General features: G+C 34.8%; 1 protein-coding gene across 1 annotated transcript; it reads right to left on the reverse strand.

Moving 5' to 3' along the window:
* Window positions 1-1,313: 1,313 nt before the first annotated feature.
* LOC144434865 (VPS35 endosomal protein-sorting factor-like) lies at window positions 1,314-24,424 on the reverse strand. The gene is made up of 29 exons (XM_078123380.1): window positions 24,403-24,424; window positions 23,183-23,273; window positions 22,526-22,726; window positions 21,617-21,733; window positions 21,183-21,213; window positions 20,733-20,815; window positions 20,223-20,351; window positions 19,340-19,424; window positions 18,621-18,795; window positions 18,353-18,400; window positions 17,821-17,914; window positions 16,874-16,951; window positions 15,995-16,117; window positions 15,267-15,313; window positions 13,921-14,032; window positions 13,337-13,453; window positions 12,777-12,830; window positions 12,282-12,425; window positions 11,744-11,829; window positions 8,170-8,250; window positions 7,154-7,217; window positions 6,705-6,803; window positions 6,062-6,139; window positions 5,562-5,676; window positions 4,728-4,867; window positions 3,897-4,062; window positions 3,370-3,488; window positions 2,546-2,692; window positions 1,314-1,768 (listed from the first exon to the last, which is right to left on the reverse strand). Exons 1-29 carry the CDS (start codon window positions 24,417-24,419, stop codon window positions 1,670-1,672), a joined length of 2,940 nt encoding a protein of 979 aa, XP_077979506.1. The 5' UTR covers window positions 24,420-24,424; the 3' UTR covers window positions 1,314-1,669.

Consider the following 24,424-nt stretch of genomic DNA (forward strand, 5'->3'; position numbering starts at 1 on the left):
GCATTACATTCCTCAATATACACATGTAATCTTGCTGTTGTTTCTGTGAGAAACTTCAAGGATAGTTGCCAGGCAAGTGAAGGTAGTAATGCTTACAGGCAATACACATGAAAAAATAGTACTTTGCTACCATTGTAACTTTTTGCAAGATACACTCTTATTTTGGCAACTTAAAACCATCATTATAAAATTGAACATTCATTCCAATGATATTGAACTTCTTTCAGCATTTAATAAAAATTTCAGTCTCTAATATGGGCACTACTGCGTTCTAAACAGGCAATTTTCTTCCCCCGCCCACCACACACACACACATTCAGAAGAAGTCTGCTCATAAGGTACAAGTGCCCTCATAGGGTGCAGTAATTTGTCATTTGAGTAATATCCATGAAATTACACTTGCTAAGTCATAATACATGTACTGTATTGCACATACTAGTATATCACAAATACTGTCAGTGACAAGATTCACCTTTATTTAGTATGTCTACCAGTGTGATGACTTTTCTCATAATACAAATGCCACAAAGGCATATTGCCAATCACATCAGTAGACAGGCTAGTCTCTAGTGATAATGACATCAGGGTATACAAAATTGTCAAAAAAAAAATCCTAATTTAGTGTCATCACTCTGTTTTTGAGTGAAGCCTGGCTACATATAGATACAACTTCTACATTCCTGAATAAAAAATAGTAGATCCATGGTCACAACCATTCCTGTGGTCAAGTCAGCCCACAAATACTGATACCATATGATCACTTCTGGACAAAACAATTCTTAAATATTCATATAACTGTTAATTTCATACGGTCATGTAGATAATCAACGATCTAGATTTATCATAGAAAATAATAACACTGTCTCAAAAAAGTGATTCTAAAATACCTCAAAATGTGATGTGTCTTTCCATATTTTTTCCATCCTTGTGTATATAGTGTAAATACAGTGAAAACTCCCAGATCAATACATTTCTTTGATGATTCCATATTTTCCATATTCAGGTGTGGTTGTATTTGTAGAGGTGGGTAACATGTGAGTTTTAGCTGGCATGTGTATGTTGAACAGCCAAGAAAATGAATACATTTTTTCATCACAATACAGTATACTATTATGTTCAGTGTTATTGTTAAGGGTGGCAAGTAGGTAAAATCTACCGGCGTTCCCAACTCATCTTATCAAGATTCCCTACCAGTGTAAAATCTACCCCCTATCACTTTACCTGGGTTCCCTACCAGTGTTATTGTTAAGGGTGGTATGTAGGTAAAATCTACCAGCGTCCCCCCCCCCCCCCCCCCAGTCATTTTACCCAGGTTTCCCATCCAAATTCTGGCAAAATGTATTGGACACTATGCCAGTTTTACTGTATTTCCTTCTTTCTATTACTAGGGTTCCCAACCTTAGCAAAACACACTGATTCACTATATATATTTGTATCATCATAAAACTTAAAAGTACAGATTCTGATATCTATGGAACGGATTGACCAACTGTATCATCATGTTTACCATTACCATGAGTTTCTTTAACCCTATAAAGCCTTCTACCCTATGTTTAGTGTACAATCATAACAACATTCTATATATACACCAAGGGTTTACAGATTGATAGTGAAGACATGTCTTTTATACATCTGAATCCGTAGTTTTCTTTCAGTAACTGAAGCTCTTCTATGCTTTAGATTGAAGGGGCATTTTTGGTACAATGTCCCCATATGCTTTTCCATCTTTTTCTATTGCTTTCCTTTTCACTGCATCCAACGTTCTGACCTACAATGGGTAAGAAAACAACGGTGTCATGCTACAGTTAATGCACAGAGAGTGTTTGTCATATGTGTACTACAATAAAGTTAACTCACGGTGTCTGTTTACTACTGATAGTTTAAGTTCTTTGGTGATCGCCATTAGGCAAGTACAGTGTATGTTCTCTTCACCCATAGATACCCTACCGAACTACTAGTATAAGACTTTTACTACCCTTGTGCCTTGAGCAACTAGGGTTCTAATCATGGTGACATTATACTACTCTTGCAGCAGCGCACACATTTCTTGCCCTCACAGTTTTGTTCATGACTTGTCATTTTCATTCCCCAAGTGTGAATAAATGAAGAGTTTCTGAAGCTAAATATTCATGTCACATTTTTGCCTTAAGTTATCTACATGTATATATAGGCACCTGGTTCTGGTTAGAATACACAGAACCATTATTTTCTCCAGGCATTTTATATAGGCCAGTAATGTCGACATAATTATACAAGGTAACCCTGCACTTATTATAGTTTTTGTATACTCTGCACTTAATTTACCATTGTTTTTGTATACTCTGCATTTACTATTATTTTTGTATACCCTCCACTTACCATTGTTATGTATACACTGTACTTACCATTACTTTTGTATGACTGGGACTTACCATTGTTTTTGTATACCTGTACTTACCATTGTTTTTGTATGACTGACACTTACCAATGTTTTTGTATATCCTGTACTTACCATTGCTTTTATATGACTGACACTTACCAATGTTTTTGTATACCATGCACTTACCATTGTTTTTGTATCAGCATAACCATGCTTCTGAGCTAAGTTCCATAGATTGAGTGCTAAGGTAGACATTTTAGCATCTGTCATATCACCATGGGCAATAATATGATTGAAAAATTCCAATGCTACAGCTGCCTGTCGTTTATAACCCTGATAATTTAGATGAAATAAAAGATGAATATGTTTTAATATTGTGTTATGTCTGTATATATTCATGTTTGATTTCAAGTTTAATGTGACAAATTCGAAGTATCATCCTACAGTACACAACAAGGCCAGATTGCTAGCTGCATACACAATGATCATTCACTTGGTCACTCATGCATGAAAATAATGGTTGCACAGCTCTCAATAGTTCCTACCTCAGATCCTGATTATTTTGTGGTTTTTAACAGATAATTAGATATTATTCCCCAATATTTTACTTCATTCAGCTAAAGAAATTATGAGTGGCCTAGGGGGTCTTTGTCACTATGAGTCAGACAAATCGTAGTGACAACCCTTAGGTCACAAGTATTTTCCAGCTGAATTAAGAAAAATATTGGAGAATAACATAATTATACCAATGCCAGTAATATCAAAGAAAAATCGGAACCAGTGACGTAGACATAAATAAGCCATAAATAAGCATTGTTTTTATGTAGAACGACAAGGTATTCCATATTTTTTGTTCACCTTGGCTAATGCATGGTATAATATACTGTACACTGTAACGTACACTATAATACACAGTAATTCAATTTTTCATATAAAGTAGGAAATGAAAACCAAGAAAGATTAACTAACTTCAACTATCGACATTATATACATATAATAGTTAAACTTACATCACTCTGGGCCAATTTCTTACAGTGTTCCAGTATTTCTTCTATCAATGTGGCAGTGATCTTGCCAATTTCTGCCAGGAATTTCTTGTCATGGCCATATAAATCATCATTGGAATCCACTGCAATTGGTAAAGACAGATGAGTTGTTAAACAACATGACATGCCACTACAATGAACAGCGCCATCTAGTGGGCATTGGAAGCCATCACAATTGATAAAAGACAAATGAGTAACAATGATCATTGATAGTAGTATTTGATACAGACAGAATGTTACAATGTAACACTTACGCACATGGTTTATTTGATGACAATTTGTTTTGAATAGCGTCTCAGACATTGTGTTTGTTGTCTGAGATAAAAGTGCTTTTATCTAGCATTTAAAACAACAGCCTGAACTTCCCAAATGATTGGTGCTGATCATTACATGTATATGTCAAGTACAGTCTTCTGGCAAGCACTACCTGTTTTAGCTGAAAGTCTCTAGCAGTATCCAAACACCATTAACTTACAATCTATATTCCATACCTTTATCAACATGGTAAATGAACTGTTCTTGGCCAGATGCTGAGAGTAAGTTAAGAACATTGAAAAACAATCTGATTTTAGAGTCCCCATTTTCATCCCAATGGTAGTCTTGGATAACATTCAGTACACCTCTTACTAAGTACAATACTCCATGATCAGGGTGGTCCTGTGTGGCGGTAAAATAACATATCATTATTTGAAGCTGCTTTGACCATATAGATCCACATACCAAACTTTAAGGATCAAAGCATCTGATTCAATACATGTATATCATTGAAACATTTATGTCACAAGTCTAGAAAATTCTGATTTGCAGCTTTACTGTGTAATATCATTTAAGAAAATTGTTCATAATTTGTTACAATGAACATAGTGAAGAACAAAGTGCCTCACTTTACAGTTCTATACAATCTACAGTCAAGTTTTTTATTTGTGCTACACGTGCCAAGCTGGTGCTATATATTACCCTGGTAGTTGAGCCTTTGGTTTACTAAGATAGACACAAAGTAACACTATTGTCGAAACATGTTGATACAACAGTAATAAGCTATTGAATGGACGTTGGTTTAATTATAGTCTCAGTAGGGAGGTGTCGCAGAGTTTTATTGACAAAGTTCTATGAACTTACAGTGTACTGTTTTGGGACTTCCAATGTTTACACTATGTTGATCACAGGGTGATGAAAATTGCACAACAGAGGAACCGCTATCACCCACTTGTGTAATCTACCACATTGAAGAACAATAGATTTAGTTTGTGTCTATCTTAGTAAACCAAAGGCTGGATTACCAGTATAAATTACAGTATGCGATTTATAACTAATACACTTACTGGTACAACAAGAAGTACAGAGAAGAGATTATTGAGAAATTCCACAATGAGCGGTTCTGTAGACCTGGACTTGTAGTCTAAATATACTGTCTTGGGTACTTCACTAATCAAACTGATAGCAGCTTTGAAGAAGGCATCACCTGTCAACAGGGAGTGTGTTCAACTGTTAGAATATCACATATAATGTCATAAAGGGTGTGTTCAACTTTTTGAATATCAGATATGATGTTGTAAAGGTTGTAGTCACAAGGCAAGTACGTTCCCCAGCCAATCAATATACAAAATACAGTAAGTGTACACTTTACACTAACTGCAAATTAACAAAATGTCTCCTTCCTCAGTTATAAGGATTCACAAAATCTTGGCAAAGATATTGATACTAGCACATTTTTGAGGACGAATGCCAATGGTAATTTGTCAAAATTGTGACCGCTATTTTCTGAAATTCAAAGTAGCCAGAATCATCCTAAATGTTGCTACATGAAAGCTTGCTCCTTGTCATTTTGAAATCAAAATTAAAAAAAATTAATATTTTGGGGGTTTTTTTTCACAATTTTGTTTTCAAGGAAATTGTCAATCAGACTAATATTTGTTATAGCATTATGGCCATTTAAAGGGCTATGTTTCAATCCCAGGTCAGCAGATTAGTATATTATCTTAATAAGGATCATTCTTTTGCTCTAAGCCTACTTTTTCTATATCTCTGCCAAACAACCATACTTCACACCTGGATTTTAATCCTAATCCAAAGTGGGCCTTTAAAATATAATATGAATAAATTATGAGATCATTGAGAATACTCTATTTCGAAGGTCTCGATGACATACACAGTACCTTGGGTTAGTGCTTGGTTCATCATAGCAACCTGTCCTGATACTAAGTACAACTGAAGTCGTGCAAATACACTTGCTAGAGATGGAATTGTGATGAAACAGTATGCTGAACATGCCTGTAACGAAATATAACAGACTGCGTGTAAGTTGTACTAAACATGTCTGTAACAAAGACACTGGGACAGTATTATGCCACTAATTGTGGTTGCTATTCAAGGAGAAACGTCTGCAGACAGTCATATCATGTAATAGTTGTAAACATGTGATATATCTAAACACTTTCTGTTCCAATTTTAGCTGGTACATACACCTTAAACCCCAATGTTTGAATACCACAGTCTTGGATAAGCAGTGAAACCATTCAGATTACCATTACCATAGGGTCATTTTGTTGTTCAAGACACACTTTTTCCATAGCTCAGGCAGACAACTATTCTTCCGCACTTGCACTGTTAATTCTAATCAGACACTGGCCAGTAAAAATTGCTTGTAGTAACTTACCCTGACAAATGCAGCTGTTTTACGTGAGTGATTTCCTTTCACAATTTTCCTTGTTTGTGTGGCTAACAAATTGACACTCTGAAAATAAAAACTAGGTTATTCACTCCAAAAGGAACACAGAAAGATTCATTGCCATCAGATAACGTAAATGAATTCTAGCACAATGAGAGAAATATAATAATGTCATTTTTATCACAAATATTTATGGTTTTATTATTCATACGGATATAGATATGAGTTGTAATTTATTACTGTACCAGAAATAACATTTCACTGCTCAGATTTGCAAAAGAGTGCATTCCCTGTCTGACTCTCTTTTTTAATTTTGATTGACAACATGACAATATCACTGGTTATTTCCAACTGTGACATAAACATTTCAAAGACAATATTTTTCCCTCTAACACTCATCAGGGTTTCATTAAAGTAGGTTTGTCATTTTTATATTCCTCCCTCTTTGATATTACTGGCGCTGGTATAATTATGTTATTCTCCAATATTTTTCTACATTCAGCCTAAAAATTACTCGTGGCATGGCCTAAGGGTTGTCGCAAAGTCGAGTCGCAAAGTCCCCTAAGGTCACTCGAATTTTCCTTGGCTGAATGAAGGGGAATAACATCAAAATATATACTGATAGACTTACATGCACCAACTGTATCAGAACTGACTCCAAGTTACTGAATGTCGCTCTGGATTCTACAAAGAAACTTAGCTGCTGTTCAAAATCTCTATCAAAGGAAACCTGTAAGTAGCACATATAAAACAATATCACTGGGTAAAATTGGCCATGACACAAATTTTAGCCCTCACTTTGCCAAATCTGGTGCGCCCTCTTGTGGTGACTACCTGAGAAATGGCCAGAAGTTCAGTAACCGATATATGGTGTATTGTGTTCAAATACTAGTATGTGTCTACATACCATACTTTTTAACCAAATTATACTAAACATTCAAGATATCTGGCAGCTACAGTTTGGACAGCATTTACAGAATTGTGTAAAACTGAACCTGGCAGTCTGACCAAAATGTAAGAGCAGATACACATACCAGGTTCAATGTTGGGAGTTACACAAGACAATTTCAATTTTCTTACCTTTCTAACAAACTCACATATCAGATGACCAATAGCTCTCTTTTCATCTTCCAGTGTCAACGCACTAAAACACAGAAGTACACAATATAGATTTATACTAACAATAGGCAGACAGGACAAGAGAAATTTTGAATTTATGTCTTTCACAAAAAATTGAGTGGTTTAAATTCTGAAGACAGTTACATGATTCATACTAGTTATAGTTAGCATTTCCATGAGACACATACATAACATAACATGTCAAAGTTTGTAATTTATATTATCATGTAGTCAGGAAGGTTGAACGGTTCATTGTTAGCATGAAATTTGGAAATTGTCAGTTTGAGCATCGCCACTGGCACCTGTTTGCACCTGTTTGACAAAACATGAACCCATTCTTGCACCTGAGTCAACTTTAACTATATAAATTGGGACCTGGTAGGATAGAGGTTGTTTGATGAAGTATTTAATCCTATATGCTTATAGGGAAAGCAATGGATTGTTAGTCTAGGGTTATTCTTCATCGAATCTTAAGATCTGTCTTTCATCAGTCTAGCGCAATGAAGTCTTAAGATGCATGAGATGAAATTTAAAATTTAACCACAGTCACCCACAGTCATTAACATCATATCTTTGTTAATCAATCACAAAATTCTAACCAATAATAAGTTAGTGTTTATTGGGGGGGGGGGGAGGAGGCAGTTATGTAATGTCCAAATATGATATATTTGTCAGCTCAGGACACTACTTAATATTACACTGTTTACATCATTATAGCAGTTGGGGTTTACTCATTTGCATAAACAACTTTTGGTTCATGATTGAGTCAGTTGGACCAGACGAGGTTAGAGATGATTTGATACCACATTAGCATCCAATGGTATGTATGCTCCCTGGGAAGTTGATGAAATCTTAAGAATAAGAGTAATTGTGCCACTCTAGGTTCATGCTATGGGTAAGAATTTTGGGGACTATATGTGAAAATACGAGATAAAATATACAGAAACTGTGATTAAAGAAGTAAAGTGACAACTCACTTGACACTATCGTGCATAGTCTTACAAACAAACATCAATGCATTGATAATAACTGGATCACTAGTACCTTGTGAATGGGCCCTGCAAACATAACACATACACAGACATCAGCACTTCTGTGAATTGTAATAAATAGTCAATCTTTATGTTATGGGTGGCAAGAAGGTACAACTGTCGATATCAGACCATGGACAAACGGAATCTACCGTGCCACCATGCAGACACCAAATGCAAATGTCAAAACATTGGTGCCCGCTTGTCTGCAACTACTTGCCGTACTTTTAAATGATTCATTTCATAATAGACACACACATAATGAGGCTCAGCTGCCCAACAATATCACAATTAAACATACAAGAAGCTATAAATGTTGCTTCTGACAATGTATGGTTCGCAAAATGGTAAGCAAAAAATGTAATCTATCAAACTGATATGTTGTGCCACCCTATCCATCTCCATGTGAAGAGGTGGCCGATAACATGACACCACATATCATATCTGTCAGACTACACTGTGATGATAGGTACTGATTATTTTGTATCTTATAAAAGTCAATAGTACTATCTATTATCATAACTATATTAATTTCAATATTTTTCTTATTGTTAATAAAGTATCACACACACACACAAGTTATACATGAATTGTATAAATAATAATAAGCAAAGAGATGTCCATTTGGAGCTATGCTGATATCACTACCAGTGGATACAAATTGAAGGACTTTTACATACACTACACTAAGTCTTGTATTTAAGGTTAGTAGTAATCTAGAAATTCATCGGTCTGACTTCAACAGCCTGTTTCAAGTTACTGTTTAATGGCTTTGATTGATACAACCACATCACACAGAATTAACCAATAACTGAAATGCTACACAGTAAGATAGCAAGATTAAATGAATACAGCTTCGTGCCAAATCTTGTCGACATGAAATAAACTACCATGTCACCATGCAGACACCAAATGCAGATGTCAGAACATTGGTGCCCGCTTGTCTGCAACTACTTGCAGTGTGTTTAAATGATTTATCTCATAATAGACACAATGTAGCAAGAAATTGCAATCTAAAATGTAGAATATGCAGTTTATTATTGGTTTCTGCATGTTAATTGTATCAAACAGAGCTGCTGAATGATAAGTTGAAACGGGCTGTAAATCCTATGTTTAATTATAGACCCGCCACCAACTGGTGGAGGGTCTATGGTTTAATATAGGACTGGTCGATTTGAAATTAACATTTGTCAGTTATTCCTAATCTAATGGCATCAACAGTTACTAGAGTCAGCTAAATATGGCCACCTTGATATCAGTTCTGACAAATGAGGAACAGCATGTACTACATATCATGTACTGGGTTTTTTTTACACATACATAGCATTGTGTGCATTTAAAACACTCAAGTGGTGTAGCATTGACAAAACTACTGTGGCAGAATATACTCGTTATTTTGTAGCTTTCAAAATGTAAAATCACAACAGGCTCTGTGATTGCTACAGGGACAAAACATTAGTTGTATGTTTCATGTTATATTCTGCAAGTCAATTTTTCAGCATGAACATTAGTAGCAATGATTTTAATGGTATCTATAGGACAAAATCTAGTGATGAACCTTGCCAGTTAGGTACCAATGAATGTGAAAACAACATCACACTTAGCTCTATACAAAGTTGAAAACCATAACCATGCATCTTTAAAAAAGCGTTCATTTTACATTATGACAATAAAAAAAGAAAGCATGCGATGAAACAGACATTAAGAAATAGATATATTACACAAAAGATGGATCACCTTTGAGGGGTTGGAACACTGGAAAAATTGATCGGTGTTCTATTCAAAGAGAAGGAGGGATATGTTACATGTACAAGGGGTATTACACAAGTGTACCCATTCACCATCTATATTTACAACACAGGAAAGTCTCCTTTATGTAAGTGTTTTGACTTCTAACATTATTTTAATCACTTATGTATGATTAAAGAAGTTTGACCTTAACTTTTCAAATAGCAAAAGGCTCTTGGACAGTGTGCCCTCTAGAGTCTAAGCCAATTTAATGCACCACCGACACATACAATTTCTAGTGACACCAAAATTTGGTGCTCCCCAATCTCTTACTGTGTGATGACTAACAAGAAATGCCTTTTTTTTTCTCATTTTGACCGACAACAACAAAATTTGGATATCATTAGAAGGCACACTGCGCTTGGACACACACAATTTCTGGTGATGAACCAAGATTTGGTATTCCCCTATCTCTTCCTATGTGGTGACTCACAAGAAATGTCAGTTTTTATCATACTGACCCACAACAACAAAATGTGGCTCTCTTTAAAAAGGCACACTACTCTCAGAGTATTGGATAAATTCTCAGTACATACAGGAGCATTTTGCCTCAAGATAGAGGGTCAGACTATAACTAGAAAGTCAACATATTCTTACACACCCCTATAGTAATGCATACGTAACTTATGGAACAAAAGTCATGGTATCAAACAAGAAATTGAACAATGTTATTTTAATGATGTGCCTAGGAGTTAAAATGCTATTTAAAGTAATGAGCTTTGCAGTATGTTAATTCTGTTATAAATGCACCAACAGTATTTATTTTTAATACATAGATTTTAGTATTTCTGGTCTGTGGGGTGATATACTCTTTACATTCTACTTGTACAAGAATGTTATTGTCACATGGCCTACAAATTTGTATGTTTATCATATTTTATGTAGTCGACCAAAAATGTTAATCAGCTTGGTAAATCATACTATGTAGTTGTTGCATACTTCAAGTGCTTTACCTGAAAACTTACAATTTGTACACACACACACACATGATATATAATACAAAATTTAAAAAAAAAAAAAAAAAAAAAAAAAAAAAAAAAAAAAAAAAATTTGCAACAATTGGCAACTTGCTAATAAATTAAACATTATTTTTGAAGGCTTGAAGTGTTGTACGTTAAAAATCACTTAATTCCAGAAAGAAAGTCTGGCAGTTACAGGTACTTGGTTTTGATAAATACTGTCTGCAATACAGTGGTGATGGGTCAATACTGACATACATGAAAATAACTTATCCACGACTGTGTAAACTAGAATGCATTATTCAAGTATCGGACATATTTTATAAAAGACACCAATGGTAAGCATTCATTAATGACATCGATAGAGAGACAGATTTATATACATGTACATGAACAGAAATAGTCAAATTACATGCATCATAGAGTGTGTACAGTAGACAGTACAAGAGAATCATTCTCAGATGATATCAACATGCATGACATGTATTTGTTTGTATTAGTTCTCATATTTTGTTTCCTCTCAATATTTGGCTCCGAAATACGAACACAAGTACTAAAAGGTGTAGGTGTTGTACTTTAAAGGCCCATGATTCAATCCCAGCATCTCATATTCGTTTTATCTTATCAGTTTATCAGTGAAGCCACACATAGTTTAATAGGACCATTCTTTTGTTCAGGACTAATTGTTTTTTCTATAGCCCTACCAGATAACTGTTTCTCACGACGCCTAAATTTCAATCCTACTTGAACATGGGCCTTTAAAATGGACTTACTTGATGTAGGCTTCCATGATGGTCTTACACACTTCCACTTTCACAGACTCTTTTTGAAACATGTCAATAAATGGCAAGAATTTATCCTGCAATGAAACAATGTATTTGATCAAAAAAGTATTTCATGGTTTGTTTGTTTTTGTTTTGAAATGTGTGAAATTCTCAACCTGCCAACAAATTAGAAGAAAATTTAAAAAGCTTTGACTTTGGATAAAATATGATATTATGCAATAACAATGACTGTATGATGTTGTTTGCAAGGAAAAGCTAATAAGTCTTAAAAACTATATGTTGCTAAATTTTTGTTTAGACCATCCATATTCATTTCCATACATGTTGCAATAATTTTGCAGAATGAAAATTGACCTTTGACATAAAATTTACATATGTGATGAATAAATTACATGCACTGTGGCTGTATATACAATGTATTTACATGTATGATGACTGAAACCAACATCTACTTTGCAGTAATTGCCAAAATATCTTTCCATTTCTACAATTCACACACATAAAATACACTATGCAATATACTAACCATTCCAAAGAGTTCTGAGAAGTCATGGAAGTTAGCCAAAACTTTGGATATAACTGAAGTCAGCTGGGGATAGAAATCTTCAAATGCTCTGTCTGGTGTCATGTGTTTTATGATGTCTCCAAGAAGAGTATTAATTTCTCTTTTCTGATGAGAAGAAAAATGAAAAGAAGTTAATATTAAATTATGACAATACAACATTAATCTGGAAAAACTAGAATTAAAAATAAATAATGGCACTCTCAGCCAACTGAAATAATTCTGCTCTTTCACTTTTGATAATAAAGTTGTAAATTTGTTAACAGCTTTATTGGCTTGTCATAGAATGGGTATTCACAATGAGCACTTCATACCACACTGATGAATGGATAAAGAAGTTCCAGAAAGATTGAAAATATATTCTATTATGGTAATAATGGACAAGAAACTGATTTGTATTATACATGTTTACAGGGATATAGAGAAATGTTTACAGGGATATTCTGATATTGTACTTACAGAGAAATGTTTACAGGGATATTCAATCCATATTTCAGCACAACTGATGTAATCCTGAAATGATTAACAAGATTATATGAAAACAAGTTATACATATATCATATTATGGCCTGGAGACGAGATAACTAACTGTGTTTTTTACTGTAACTTTGTAATTGGAAATCTGTGATAGTATTGAAATGATCACAAAACACAAATCCTGTGGCATTATATGTTTAATTTACAATAAAGAGGTGCTGTTGGTAACAATTCACTGTATGTAAGAAGAGATCATAGTCTGCCTATGAAATCAACTTACAGCAGGGTCTGTACTACAAATCAACTTATGCTATAGAGTCTGTAATATAAATCAACTTAAAGTAGATTCTGTACTATAAATCAACTTACAGTAGGGTCTGTACTAAAAATCAACTTTCTCTACACTGTGTACTATAAATCAACTTGAACTAGAGTCTGTACTATAAATTGCCTTACAGTAGGGTTTGTACTATAAATCAACTTATGCTAGAATCTGTAATATAAATCCAATTACAGTAGGTCTGTACTATGAATCAACTTACGGTGGGGTTTTTAAGTTTCATGACAACTTTCCAGACTTCGTTGAGAACTGTTCGTCTTTGATCTTCTGGAGGGTTAGCCAAGACTAAGTTGACTCCAAGTGATCGGTAAAGATTGTGCTGATGAAAAAGAACAAAACATAACAACATATATCATTGATTCTTTTGGGTCAGATCTGAATGTTTTGTTACTTTTATTATAATGGTATTGTACTTGCTGAAACAAGTTAAATCATGGCTTGGAAATATGAGATCTGAAGAATTGTACTTTAATAGAAACCAAATAAATAATAATACACTGTGTTTATAATGTGTCTGTTCTCTGGAAAGCGCCAGGTGCTGACATAAATAACCCTAGCACACTGCTATAGTGGCACAACAACCCTTTATACTTCTTCAACTCCCTGTGCAGCATACAATACATTGCAGCCTCTATAAGTGTACAGGATTAAAGCATTCACATTGTAACCTCTATCCTATCAGGTCCCCAATTATACAGCTCGGTTGAATAAATGACTCAATCACATATTTTTTGGGGGGTATTCTGAATAATCAATAATAATTTCTGGGTATCTTTCAATAATTACCTTTGGAAATCCTGATTCTTCACATTCTTTAATCATTTCAAGGAACTTTAAGACTCTACTAGCGATGTAGTCTGGTTTGAATGCCGACATGATGGAATTTAACAACAATGCGCTGGAAAATAAGAAAACAATTCCAGTTCATTTGGTAGAAAAATAACAACAAAATGTCTCCTTAAAAGAGTAAATATAATATAAGGGTAGACATAATGTTTACATTGATTCAATCTCAAGAGAAGATAAAACTTGGTTGTCTTAGTAGAGATATACACGTGTTGTACAGTACTAGGTGTGCATTTCGTCCACTTATGGACATAAAAAATGGGCCTCCATTACAGACTGAGACACTTAAGTTATATAGGTATGGATATTGAGAAATGAATGTCATCGTATGACAAGGATAAATACAGAGGGTGTGTTGTGGGGGGGCTGTTAAGCTAGGAGGACTGGGTGGGGAGGAGGAAGGGGAGGGTTGATTAGGTAGTTAGAGGAAGGTATGTCAGGATAAGATTGGGTGGAGAAAGGATTGGTGGACTGGTTGGTCAGATTGAAAGGTATTCTTGTAACTTACCAATCACCATCATCACTAGTATGCGATAGCAGTGTTGTAAGGAAGTACAGAAGTACAAGTATAGATAAGAAACTAAATCATTGTATGTCAAGTCTGTCTATATATACAACTCTGGTAATCCAGCCTTTGGTTTACTAAGATAGATGTAAACTAAAGCTATTGTTCTTAATTGTGGTAGATTACACAATTGGGTGATAGTGGTTCCTATGTTGTGTACATCTAATCACCCAGTGTCACAGTGATCAAGATAGCGTAAACATTGGAAGTCCCAAAATAGCAATGCAAGTTAATGGAACTCTAAAATAAACTATTATTCAGAGACACCTCCCTACTGAGAATATACTTATTACTTAAACCAATGTCAATTCAATAGCTTATCACTGTTGTATCAACATGTTGCGACAATAGTTTTAGTTTGTGTCTATCTTAGTAACATGAGGGCTCACCTACCAGGGTAATACATGCATTATCTAGTACAGAACTTCAAATAGGTAAACTTTATCATGTATATACATTACAGATATGAGATTTTTCAAATGAAAACATCAGTCACCTGCTTTATCTTGAAACAGACATTCTCAAGAATGCTATCAAACAGAAATCAGTGGCTCTGTAGTACACTAAGTCAACCTACCCTATAATGTTGCAACTCGTGTTTGGCATCTAAATAAAAATACATCTAACTTAAATACATCTAATTGATGCTACTTTTACGTTTACACTACAGGATACTAATAACTGAGACAATAAATGATTGTGTCAGTTATGACTTTCTTACCTGTTACACTGCTTCTTACATTTGGCAAGTATTTCAGTTAAGGTTTCCTGAAGAATAGAAAGTCATGATTACAAATAGTGGTGTATTTTATGACCATTAGCAAGAATTTGGTTTATCAGTTCAAACCCAGCAGCTATACAATCAATACCCATACACATGTGGTTCTAGCTCATATATACCGATGTAGGTTGGTGCATTATTTCCTAACTGTGTAACTCAATCCAAGCAACTTTCACTATTCTGAGACTAAACTAGTCAGTTCCAGCCTAGCAGCCACACCATTAACACCTTTTTAGTTCGAGCCCACAATGAGTGTAGTTGGTGCGTTATTTCCCAACTTGGTAACTCAATCCAACTAGCTTTTACTACCCCGGGACTAAACTTGTCAGTTCTAGCCTACTAGCAGTCACATTAAAACGTGTAGTTTCTAGCCCACACTATTATTTCCAAACTTAGTAACTCAAACCCAACTAGCTTTTACTAGGGGCCTGAAACATAGCTAGTCAGTTCTAGCTTTAGAAGCCACACAATAAACACCTCTAAAGTTCTAGCCCATAAATATCAGTATAGTAGGTGCATTACTTCTAAACTTGATAACTCAACCCAACTAACTTTCGCTATGCCTAAATTTCTCAGATCATCCTAATATACACCAATACGAAAGCATAATACAAAGACAGTAAAGCAACTTACTGTATACAAAGATTTAAATGATGAAGATAACTTACATCAGATGCTTCATATGATATACACTGTAGAATCCAATCTAATGCTGGGGAATATAAAGACAGATACGCACTCATGTCTAGTCTTTGCACAGCTAAGATATTCTGTACACTGTCACCTTGAAGCTGAAAATCACAAATGAAAACTAGTATTAATCCAAGCTGGAAAAATTTCTTAAATTTTGCTGTGTTGTCCGAGTCACATAATGGATATATGTACACAAAAAAATATATATATATGGAAGTCAAATTAAACCAATGTCCATTCAATAGCTTATCACTGTTGTTTCAACATGTTGTGACAATAGTTTTAGTTTATGTCTATCTTAGAAAAAAGGATTCAAACTTCATGTCTTTGTCATGATACAATTTGATTGGTAACGCACCTACTACATTTCTTGTGTTGTGATTCATCAATACGTGGTCATGTGGTATGTAGAGTTTTTGCACTGTTGACTGCAAATGATGTTTACAGGCAACAGCACTAGCAGCTGTTGACTGAGTGATGATGCCATACCATGCATATGCATACAAGTTTTCAAAACAAACAACCCCGCATCTTCTATTGGCTCTGAGAGTCACACGCACGAGTATAAAAACTTCATGTTTGTTTTACAGAGTGCTGGAGACAAACTTGTCACTCTTGTGCCAGAGAAGGATTCAGAATGAACACATCTGAATTATCAAAGAAGTTCGGTTTTCAATATTCCTGTGTTGCATGTCAGTTTCCCTCTGGCCTGTGGGTCAACCCAACACAGACTGTTTCAACTGAGGCCTCTCACCCTTGGGGAAACAGTCTGTTGGGGTGTGACCCGCAGTCCCTCGAGGAAACATACGTATGCTGTTGTCCTTGCGATCAGTCACCATGTGTATATTACTTACCTGGGTATAAGTAGAGAGGAAATCATAGAAATTATTGATTCCATGGTCTTTGAACTCTGGTGCTACACTCATACCAACCTGTGATTACAAAACAGATTATACCATACTCAAACCAAGTTATTGTCTTTCAACAGAAAATATGGATTATGTACCCTGGTTGTTCTACATCATGACAACCCATGTCTATGTCACTGGTTTTGCAGTGTTTGAAATATGAGTAAAAACGTTCCAAATCACCATTATAATTATTTTTTCAGGATTTTTTGATGAATTATGGTTCAGGAGGTACAATTATATTATTTTCCAATATTTTTCTCCATTCAGCCAGAAAATACTTGCAACCAAAAGGTTTTTACAAACATTTTACACATTTATTAATCATCTGCAATCTACTGAGTTACAAACAAGGACTTGGCATACATTGTTTCACATTGATTTTTCAAGTAGGAAGCCATGATAAAACAGTTACTGTTATATAAATCAAAAATCCAAAATGACTACCCAATCCTCATCCATATGGCCACTTTAATGTTATAAGCACAGATGGGAAAACTATTGATAATAGCTTATTCATTTCAGTATAGCTATTGCTACACATACTCTACTTATAAATACAGGTGAATAAAAACAGATGGACATAAACTCATTATTTTGACACAAATTACCACCAGATATCAGCCTAAAGCCCTCTTGGCATGTAAATTCTGAACACACTCTTGCTAAATTTGACATAAAAGACATTTCCAGAAACTTATCTAAATGAATACCAACAACTTATCAAACTCAGTACTGAAATATAGAATTTTAAAGTTTCTCCACCCCGGAGGGTAACTCAACAACCACAGGTTTTAAAACTCCAAGTCTTCATGTATCATCAAACATTCATGTCAACCCTCTAAGTTCAAGATTTCAGACAAGACGGGGTCTTAAGTTAGTTTCATACTTACCCTACACAAGTAAGTTCTGGCATAGACAGCAACTAAAGGATCTCCTATACCTCTCATTTGGTTTGCAAGTCTTAGCAGAGCTTGTGAATACTCCCTGTTGGACACAATCAACACAACAAATTTATGGCGTACATCTATAGCCAAAAGCACATTATGTGGGGCAATGATTTCTTGATTTACAGCTTGTTTTGCATCTGTTTTGTATCAACACCTCACCTCTTTATTGACTGGAAATTAATCAATAATTCGCTAACTCTTTTTTCAAATGGTTCAAAACATATTGTTGATACATATTAATATATATTGCTACAAATCATAATGATACAGAAAATTGAATAATCTACAAACAAACAAACAAACAAACTAACTAACAAACAAACAAACAAACAAAAAGAAAATTAATGTTGGAGCATTGACAAAAAATAATCATAAATTCTTTAAAGTCTAAAAGGAATACATTCAATTGATTGGCAAAAGAAACGAAACGGGTAACCTTTTATAAATGCTATTATTTGATTACTTGATATCATACCCTGATGTCAGGAAACTGTAACACTTGAGTATGGCAGCTTCTGCGTAGCTATGTAACAGTCAAGGAAATGTATCAATGCAGCAGTCTTTATTAGTTTTACATGTGTCAAGTAATGTTAAAAACATACATGTCTGTTTCTCAACCAAAAGTGGAAGAAGAGAACTTGTGTATTAAGTATAGTGTTTCAATGATGAACATTATATGCTGTTAACCAATGTTGATATTTAATATTATATGCTGTTAATCAATGTTGATATTTAAAGGATACAGCCTAGGTATTAATTCTCTGATTGACGCTATCTTAAAGAACCAGTTACGACATGTCTCCTTGGCAGAATCAGGAACTTGCTCAGGTGTAAAATTTTCGGGTAAGGTCATTGGAATTCGACTACCAGGTGGATAGTAACTAGATTTCAGACGAATTCGTTCAAAAACTAAACGACCTGAAGGAGAAAAAAGAAGAAAGCTTAGATTATTAACCGTAACAGATACCATTCATTAGGCAAAATATAAAAAATGTGTGTTTTCCGATAACCTGACTATAGTTTAAGCCTCCGACCCTAAACATTTCTTAAACATTCAAAACACAAAGTTAAGAAATTCTTTGTCTTCTTGACCTTCATGTATATCTATTTTCTTTTCCCCAGTGATGCCTGTACATATTTCATCAAACTATCACAGAAGTGGTATTCTGACTGACATTTCATTTGTTTTTGAATGGAAGCAATATTTTTTCAAAAAGCAAAAACAACTACAAAGGTAAAGATAAAAAAAAATTAAATCCTGACCTACCTTCCCACTTTTCTGAGGCCATGTTATCAGAAACACACACATATTTTTTTCCTTCACATCATGAATGTTGATTCAGTGGTTACTATTGTTGACTACATAGTATGTAAGCTTTACAAGGGGCACAGACAGTAACTTAGTTTTAGCACTTTACATGAATTTTTTCCTGCTGCACAAATAAACTGATCCATTACTTACCAAATGTGTCTAGTATATCAGTGATTAGAACAAACTTGCTGGGATAAAACTGAATGACGGATTTGTCTGCCAATAATTTGGAACACTGTATGAAAAAAAAGAGAAAAAAACAATGTACATTAAAGGTGGCAAATCAAGAAGGTTGATATATAATCTTTGATTTACCACATTACAGCTAAAATAATGTAAGCTTGGTGTTTCACTCATGGGACATTATGTTTTTGACACAGAGCTAGACATATTTCAACTCTAGACTAACAATAACAGAGACACAATAAGCACAGCAGGATCCTTTGCCCACCCACCAGTGTGCCCTCTAAACCAATTTGACATCCCACTTACGCACACAATTTCTAGTGACGCACCAAAATTTGGTGTTCCCCCATCTCTTACTATGTGGTGACTCACAAGAAATCCCAGTTTTTTCTCATTTTGACTCACAACAACAAAATTTGGCTATCACTAGAGGGCACACTGTCAATCACATTGAACACTGATAAGCATTGCTATTCTTTCCCACCGTAGTACTGTAATCTAAAGGCATTTACAAATAAGTTGTCAAGAGACATCCGTCCATTCATATTTAGTCAAATATGTAGCCTTGCAATATATTGAGTGCAGTTTTGTAAGTATAAGTTGTCTGAATACCAACACATCTGCTCCCATTTACACTTTGGGATTTGGCAAGTTCTGAGTTGTTGCTCTGTAGTACACTCATAGTGCTAGACACATAAACTGATACTGTCACTGTCAATCACCGATATGATGATAGAACTGTAGAATTGATAACTGTAGAATTGTTGAAGTACACAGTTTGCTGCCAGTTGACTCAGGATGGCAGACAATCCACAAAACCTTTCAGCTCTGTAAAATCAAATCTTACCTGAATAGCTATTTTCAGTGTTTTCACTCTCTGGTCTTGTTCCCATGCTGATATCATTGCCTGATTTAATTCATCTATACGGTGTACATAGTCCTGCTGACTTAGATTCAGCATTTCCTTTACTGACCCCTACAACAATAATAAACAAAATCTTGTTGTCAACTTCAGTAGTGAAATAAAGTAGCAAACAAACAAACAAACAATTGTAAATAAGTAACAAATGAACAACATTTGGAACCCAAATATTTTGAGGGATCTGAGCCCCTCTTCTTCAATATTGGTCCACACTGCTGTCAAGTTAATCTCACTGAATACTGTCACTTAAGAAAGTAAGTAAGTAAGTCAGTCAATCAGTCAGTCAGTCAGTCTGTCAGTCAGTCAGGCAGGCAGGCAGGCAAGTAAAGTAAGTAAACAAACAAGCAAGCAAACAAACAAACAAACAAACAAACAAACAAACAAACAAAAATGAATATCTCAACAAAGTACAAGTAAACTTAGATCATTCATTACCTCTTCAAAATCATCCAATTGTTCAAGTCTGTGTTTGACTTTATCAGACATAGTACTCTGTGCAACTTGTGTCTTGACAACCACTACCATGTAAAGAAAACATAACAGACATGTGACCTAGTGACAATGGCAAATGTTGTATTCTACTTCATAACAATGTATATCTTCCTCCCTAGCATAACAGTAACCAGCATGTGTACTTTGTGTTTGTATCTTGATAAAGAAACACATTGAGACACTGGAGAGGATGTCCATATTAACATGTTTAACTTAGTAGATTCAACAGAATAAGAGCGAGGGCTTAATATGTGTTCCAAAAAAAACTGTTACACATGTTGAAATATTTGTAATCAATGTTGCATTTCAAAAAGGAATTCAACTGATGAACTTTGATCAAAGCAGGTAGTGCAAGTTTTAAACTGAATCATAACACATTATTGGATACCTTACCTTTCTCTTTATCAGCTGCAGATAGGAAACTCTGAGGAATGGTGAAATAAGGGACACATAAATTACAATGTTACACAGAACGGGTTAACAGCATACTTTACATTAAGAAATCCAATTTGGCTGATATTAAAATAACTACAGGGTATAATAAATACATGTATGTGATAGTAATACACTACAGTGTGAGTTATCAATATCTGAAGGGAAAGTTTAAAACTTACAGGGGAAAAGTTGAAACAGAGTTCATCTCTTTCAAATTCAATGCAAATCTTGACTGGGTGCTACTTTATAATGTTGGTATTTGGCTTTTGTGTCTCACTTGTGTAAAACGTAGACAAGCCAACACATAATTCAAATTACTACAAGTTACACAATGTAGTGTGCTATAATTGATTTCAATTCTAAAACTTAAATATACAATCTACAATACTTACTGTTGTGATTGACAATTTTTCTGATGTTGTATATTTACTCAATATACCTGCTTTCTTTGCAGACCATGGTTCAAAATCATCATTTATACTAGTTTTCTTCTTACCTTTGGAATCTGTCTGTGTCTGAAACACAGGGTCAAAATGATATGTAAATACTGTTATTTCTCTCTCACACACACTTGCACACACACACTTGCACACACACACACACACACACACACACACACACACACACACACACACACACACACACAGATAGATAGATAGATAGATAGATAGATATATAGATAGATAGATAGATAGATAGATAGATAGATAGATAGATAGTTAGATAGATAGATAGATACAGATACAGATAGGCAGGCAGACAGACAGACAGACAGACAGACAGACAGACAGACACACACACACACATACCTACCTACCTACATACATACATACATATGTACATACACATACAGAGAGACACACACGCATGCACACATGCAAACAGACACAGACAGACACACAGACACAAACACACAGCTAGCCAGACAGACAGACAGACAGACAGACAGACAGACAGACAGACAGACAGACAGACACACACACACACACACACACACACACACACACACACACACACACACACACTACAGTGTTTTTGCTAAGGTTTGGGAACCCCGGTAACAGAAAGGGGGAAAGAGGTAAAACTGGTAGTGCTTCCCATGCAATGTATCATAATTTTGGTGGGGAACCCCGGTAAAATGATGTGGGAACCCCGGTAGATTTTACCTACTTACCGCCCTTAAATAAAACACTGCACTATCTCAAAACAACAGCTGTTTGAGCTGTACATGTAAATACGTGTATACCTACAAAGATTTAAACTTGTTTTATCACTGATCTTTTGACATGACAACACTTTACCTTGTTCAAGGCTAATTCAGCCGCAGCTTGAGAGAGTGGATCAGCAAATGCAGACAGCGGATCAGTTCCATCAAAAGCACTAGTTAACGGATCAGATCCTTCAAGTGCCCCAGACAATGGATCTAATAATGATGATGTATTACTTTCTTTTTTACTTGAACCTTTCCCTGTTTTCTTCACCTTACTTTCTGTGACAGTTATCTGAAAGACATATAATATAATAATAATAATACCAGAGTTTTCTGAAAACAATATAATAATAATAATAATAATAATAATAATAATAATGTTAGTTTTTATATAGCGCTTTCCCACTCTGTGCTCAATATATAAGTGAAACAACATATAGATAAAGACTATACATGCAATTACATAAATTGCAAACAATTGTGTTAAATGCTTAATTGTACAAACTTGGTAAAAGTAATCACAATGGCATGTCCAGTCTGCACATGTGTGTCTCACTTCCAAAATACAGTATACTGTAATTGTAATGTCACTATGTTAGGATTGCCTCTTCTCTTATCCCATATCCCCCTCCCTCACCCCCATCTCCAATCAATACCATACATCCAAGGGTGTAATATAGACCACTTTCCTGACCACAATTAGTTATCACAAAAAGAAGAAAATTAATGAAACAATACTACTGCATACCGTCATTGGTTTCAAGGGATGGTCAGTGACTGGTTCTCCATGTATGGTTCTTTCTGATATTTCCCTTTCATAATTGCGTGGTTTAGGGTGCCTGTAAAAACAAAAGTAAGCATCTCATATTAAATCTCATTATGTTCTCATCAGGTCATTTCCCCTATTTGATGGAGACACGGTATAAAGTGAGCTGTGTTATACTCGTCATGACCTATATATGCTAGAGACAGCATGGATTTCAAGTTTCATCAATTCCGACATGCCAAAATATGCCAACTTTCATTCTCAAATAACAACTGTCTAAATAATAGTAAGAACAGAGTGTACCATTCATTGCACCATGCATAAGTTGTGAGCATTCAAACACAAAATACAGTATTGAATTTTTGGTCATTCTACATCATAACCACACACACACCTATATCATCAGTTCTGTGGTGCACAAAAGATCAAAACGTTAAAAATTGTCCTTTTCTACTACTAGGATTTCATAACTAAAACTTGTGACAAGACTTGTTCCGTTATATCATTCATATTTTCCTCACTTGAAGAAACACTGACGTAATTATTAAATTAATATAATCAATGGCTGACTTATAATTATCAATTATAATTATTATTATTATTATTTATTTATTGTAAAAACGCGACACACATGCGTCTCAACCATGCACTGTAAGGCTCAAATTAAAAATTGCAAAAGTAAATAAAGGACGAAAGAAAATAACAACCCACACATAGCATAGGGGGAAAAATAACAAAACAATAAATTAATATATATATATATATATATGTACATTATTAATTATGATTTTAAAATTAATTGCTTATTTCAATACATTTACACTTCTTTCATTTATTGCAATGTTCTGGTCATGTAAGTAGACGAATAAAATGTTATGTGGTGGACCTATTGCAATTACATTGCTATACCTAAACTGTTGTCCGGATATTGGTTGTGAATGACATCAGACACAGTGATGTGTATATGGACGAGGAAGCTCCAGCTTCCAATCTCGGAAGCGAAGTTCAACAGTTTCGGTAAGAGTGCAATGCATACAATATACGCTAAAGGCGTTCTGCGTCATGTAATCGGTCAAAACCACCCCAAAACATGTAAATCTATTAAATTTGCGCTTGGAGCGATAATAAAATACAACTAAAATGAACCGTATCGTTTGTATTGGACGAGCAGAGAGAAAGGGAGAAAGGAGGTGTGTTCTTACCACTCGTACGCCGCCATCTTGC

This window comes from Glandiceps talaboti, chromosome 5 (genome assembly GCF_964340395.1).
Source record: "Glandiceps talaboti chromosome 5, keGlaTala1.1, whole genome shotgun sequence".
In the NCBI taxonomy this organism is placed as follows: Eukaryota; Metazoa; Hemichordata; class Enteropneusta; family Spengelidae; genus Glandiceps; species Glandiceps talaboti.

Coding starts and splice junctions, on each gene's coding strand:
- LOC144434865 (XM_078123380.1), bottom strand. Junction 17,915..18,352: donor TACAGTTTCCTGACATCAGG/GTATGATATCAA, acceptor TGTGTCCAACAG/GGAGTATTCACAAGCTCTGC. Junction 5,677..6,061: donor AAACAGCTGCATTTGTCAGG/GTAAGTTACTAC, acceptor ATTTCGTTACAG/GCATGTTCAGCATACTGTTT.